This window comes from Nansenia antarctica, assembly GCF_963989245.1.
Source record: "Nansenia antarctica genome assembly, chromosome: 3".
In the NCBI taxonomy this organism is placed as follows: Eukaryota; Metazoa; Chordata; class Actinopteri; order Argentiniformes; family Microstomatidae; genus Nansenia; species Nansenia antarctica.
In genome coordinates this window covers 31,342,632-31,345,131 of record NC_137688.1, presented here as the reverse complement: position 1 = coordinate 31,345,131, position 2,500 = coordinate 31,342,632, and the positions used below count along the sequence as shown (strand labels likewise).

General features: G+C 50.8%; 1 protein-coding gene across 1 annotated transcript in view; it reads left to right on the top strand.

Moving 5' to 3' along the window:
- Positions 1 to 2,500, top strand: part of LOC308153987 (ankyrin repeat and IBR domain-containing protein 1-like) — a gene marked incomplete at both ends in the record, with an annotated part of 23,086 nt that overhangs the window by 10,837 nt on the left and 9,749 nt on the right. Inside the window, 3 exons of the mRNA XM_080527168.1 lie at positions 397 to 557; positions 1,093 to 1,181; positions 1,498 to 1,628. Coding sequence (XP_080383294.1) covers positions 397 to 557; positions 1,093 to 1,181; positions 1,498 to 1,628 — 381 coding nt within the window. The remainder of the gene's footprint in view (positions 1 to 396; positions 558 to 1,092; positions 1,182 to 1,497; positions 1,629 to 2,500) is intronic.

Below are 2,500 nucleotides of genomic sequence, written 5' to 3'. Positions count from 1 at the left end.
TCGCTCAAGGAAAATCCAGGCTTATTTTGTATAAGCGTAACCTATCAGAATAAGCCCAAATGTTTTTTTATAAGTGTCGCAAAACTTATCACAAAATAAGCCTGGATTGTCCTTGAGCGACATTGATGGAATACCCCCCCAGGTTTCTCTGGCTGTTTTATTTATTTATTTATTATCTTAATGTGACTCACCTAGATAAATAAACCCAAGGCAAAGTGCCTCTCTTCTGATAACTCTCTATCTCTCTATCTCTCCTCCTCTCTCTCTTTCCTTTTTCTCTCTCCCTCTCTCCCCTCCCCTCCCTCCCTCCCCCCCTCTCCTCCCTCCCTCCCCCCTCTCCTCCCTCCCTCCCCCCTCTCCTCCCTCCCTCTCTCCCTCCCTCCCCCTCCCCTCCAGGCGTTTGTGGAGAACAACCCAGCCATCCGGTGGTGTCCTGCGGTGCGGTGTGAGCGCGCGGTGCGTCTGACGCGGCCCGGCCCCGGAGACTCTGACCAGCACACCTTCCCCCTGCTGCCCTCCCCCGCCGTCGACTGTGGCAAGGGACACCTGTTCTGCTGGTACACACACACACACACACACACACACTATACATACACACACAGACACCTCTTCTGCTGGTACACACACACACACTGTATACACACACACACCTCTTCTGCTGGTACACACACTGTATATACACACATACACATACACACACACACACCTCTTCTGCTGGTACACACACACACACACCTCTTTTGCTGGTACACACACACACACACACACACATTGTATACACACACACACACACACACCTCTTCTGCTGGTACGCACGCACACACACACACACACACACACACACACACACACACACACACACACTGTATACACACACACACACACACACCTCTTCTGCTGGTACACACACTATACATACACACACACACACACACACACACACACACACACACACACACACACACACACTGTATATACACACACACACACACACACCTCTTCTGCTGGTACACACACTATACATACACACACACACACACACACACACACCCACACACACACGTGATCAGGTAACAGTGTGTGTCTCTGCAGGGAGTGCCTGGGCGAGGCCCATGAGCCCTGCGACTGTCAGACCTGGAGGCTGTGGCTGAGGAAGGTGGCCGAGATGAAGCCAGAGGAGCGTGAGTGTGGAGGAGGGTCCTTGTGTGTGTGTGTGTGTGTGTGTTTGTGTGTGTGTGTGTGTGTGTGTGTGTGTGTGTGTGTGTGTGTGAGTGTGCGTGCGTGAGTGTGTGTGAGTGTGCGTGCGTGTGTGTTTCTGCTCAGCTTGAGTGTGTGTGGGTGTCTTTGTTCAGCTAGAGCTGTGTGTGTGTGTTTGTGCTGATCTCTGGTGTGTGTGTGTGTGTGTGTGTGTGAGCGCCTTTGATTAGCTTCAGTATGTGTGTTCGTGCTGATCGTGCGTGTGTGTGTGTGTGTGTGTGTGTGTGTGTGTGTCCACAGTGGCAGGAGTCGGGGAGGCATACGAGGACGCTGCTAACTGCCTGTGGCTGCTGACGAACTCTAAACCCTGTGCCAACTGCAAGTCCCCCATCCAGAAGAATGAGGGTTGCAACCACATGCAGTGTGCCAAGGTACACACATACACACACACACACACGCACACGCACACACACACACACTGGATCAGTATTACCAAGCCTAGCCAGACAGAATCAAGAGTCCCCAAGGGACGAATTTTATTGACTACAAATAAATTCGGACACAAAACATTATTGATACAGTCTCGTTTGATAATGCAGAGAGTTCTCCACAACCACCTCTCTGTCCTAGAGGTGATATATACACCATAAAACCCCCAATAAGTGCAGAGTCGCCGATAAACAACATCGAAGCGAGCAAGTGCCCGTCTCTGCTAAAAGCCGGGTTGAGATAGATCGTTTAAAAGGTGTGTGTTCTCTGTCGATACGAGCAGGGGGATTCAAGCGGGGCGTTTGATTCCGAGCGACCGGGACATCGCCGGTGTTTCTTCGACAGTCTTCAGCAGAACGTTCATAGCAGTCTTGTGGAAACGCTGAATTAAATAAATGACAGATATATCGTCATTAAGTAAATATGTTTACCTGGATATGTTTACCTGTGTGCAGGAAGAACAACAGGCGCCAGACCAGACTAGATGATCGTGGAGTGAAGATATTATTTATAGCGTACGCGATGCGGTGGGTGATCAACAGGAGCGTACGCTTTAAGAATATCTTCACTCCACGATCATCTAGTCTGGTCTGGCGCCTGCGCCGTCTGTTGTTGCGTTAATGTTGAACCCTGGGCCTCCCTGTTTGGCACTCAGCATTAAGGGTTGGATTGGGGGGTAAGACCCTGCGACGTACCAGCGTCATGTCCAGGGGGGGTGTACTTGTACATCAAGCCGCCTCACGCTACGGAAAACGGATGGGCCATTAGGCTCCAGAACCATCGGTTCTCAAGGCTACTTATTTGACTGTGGTAA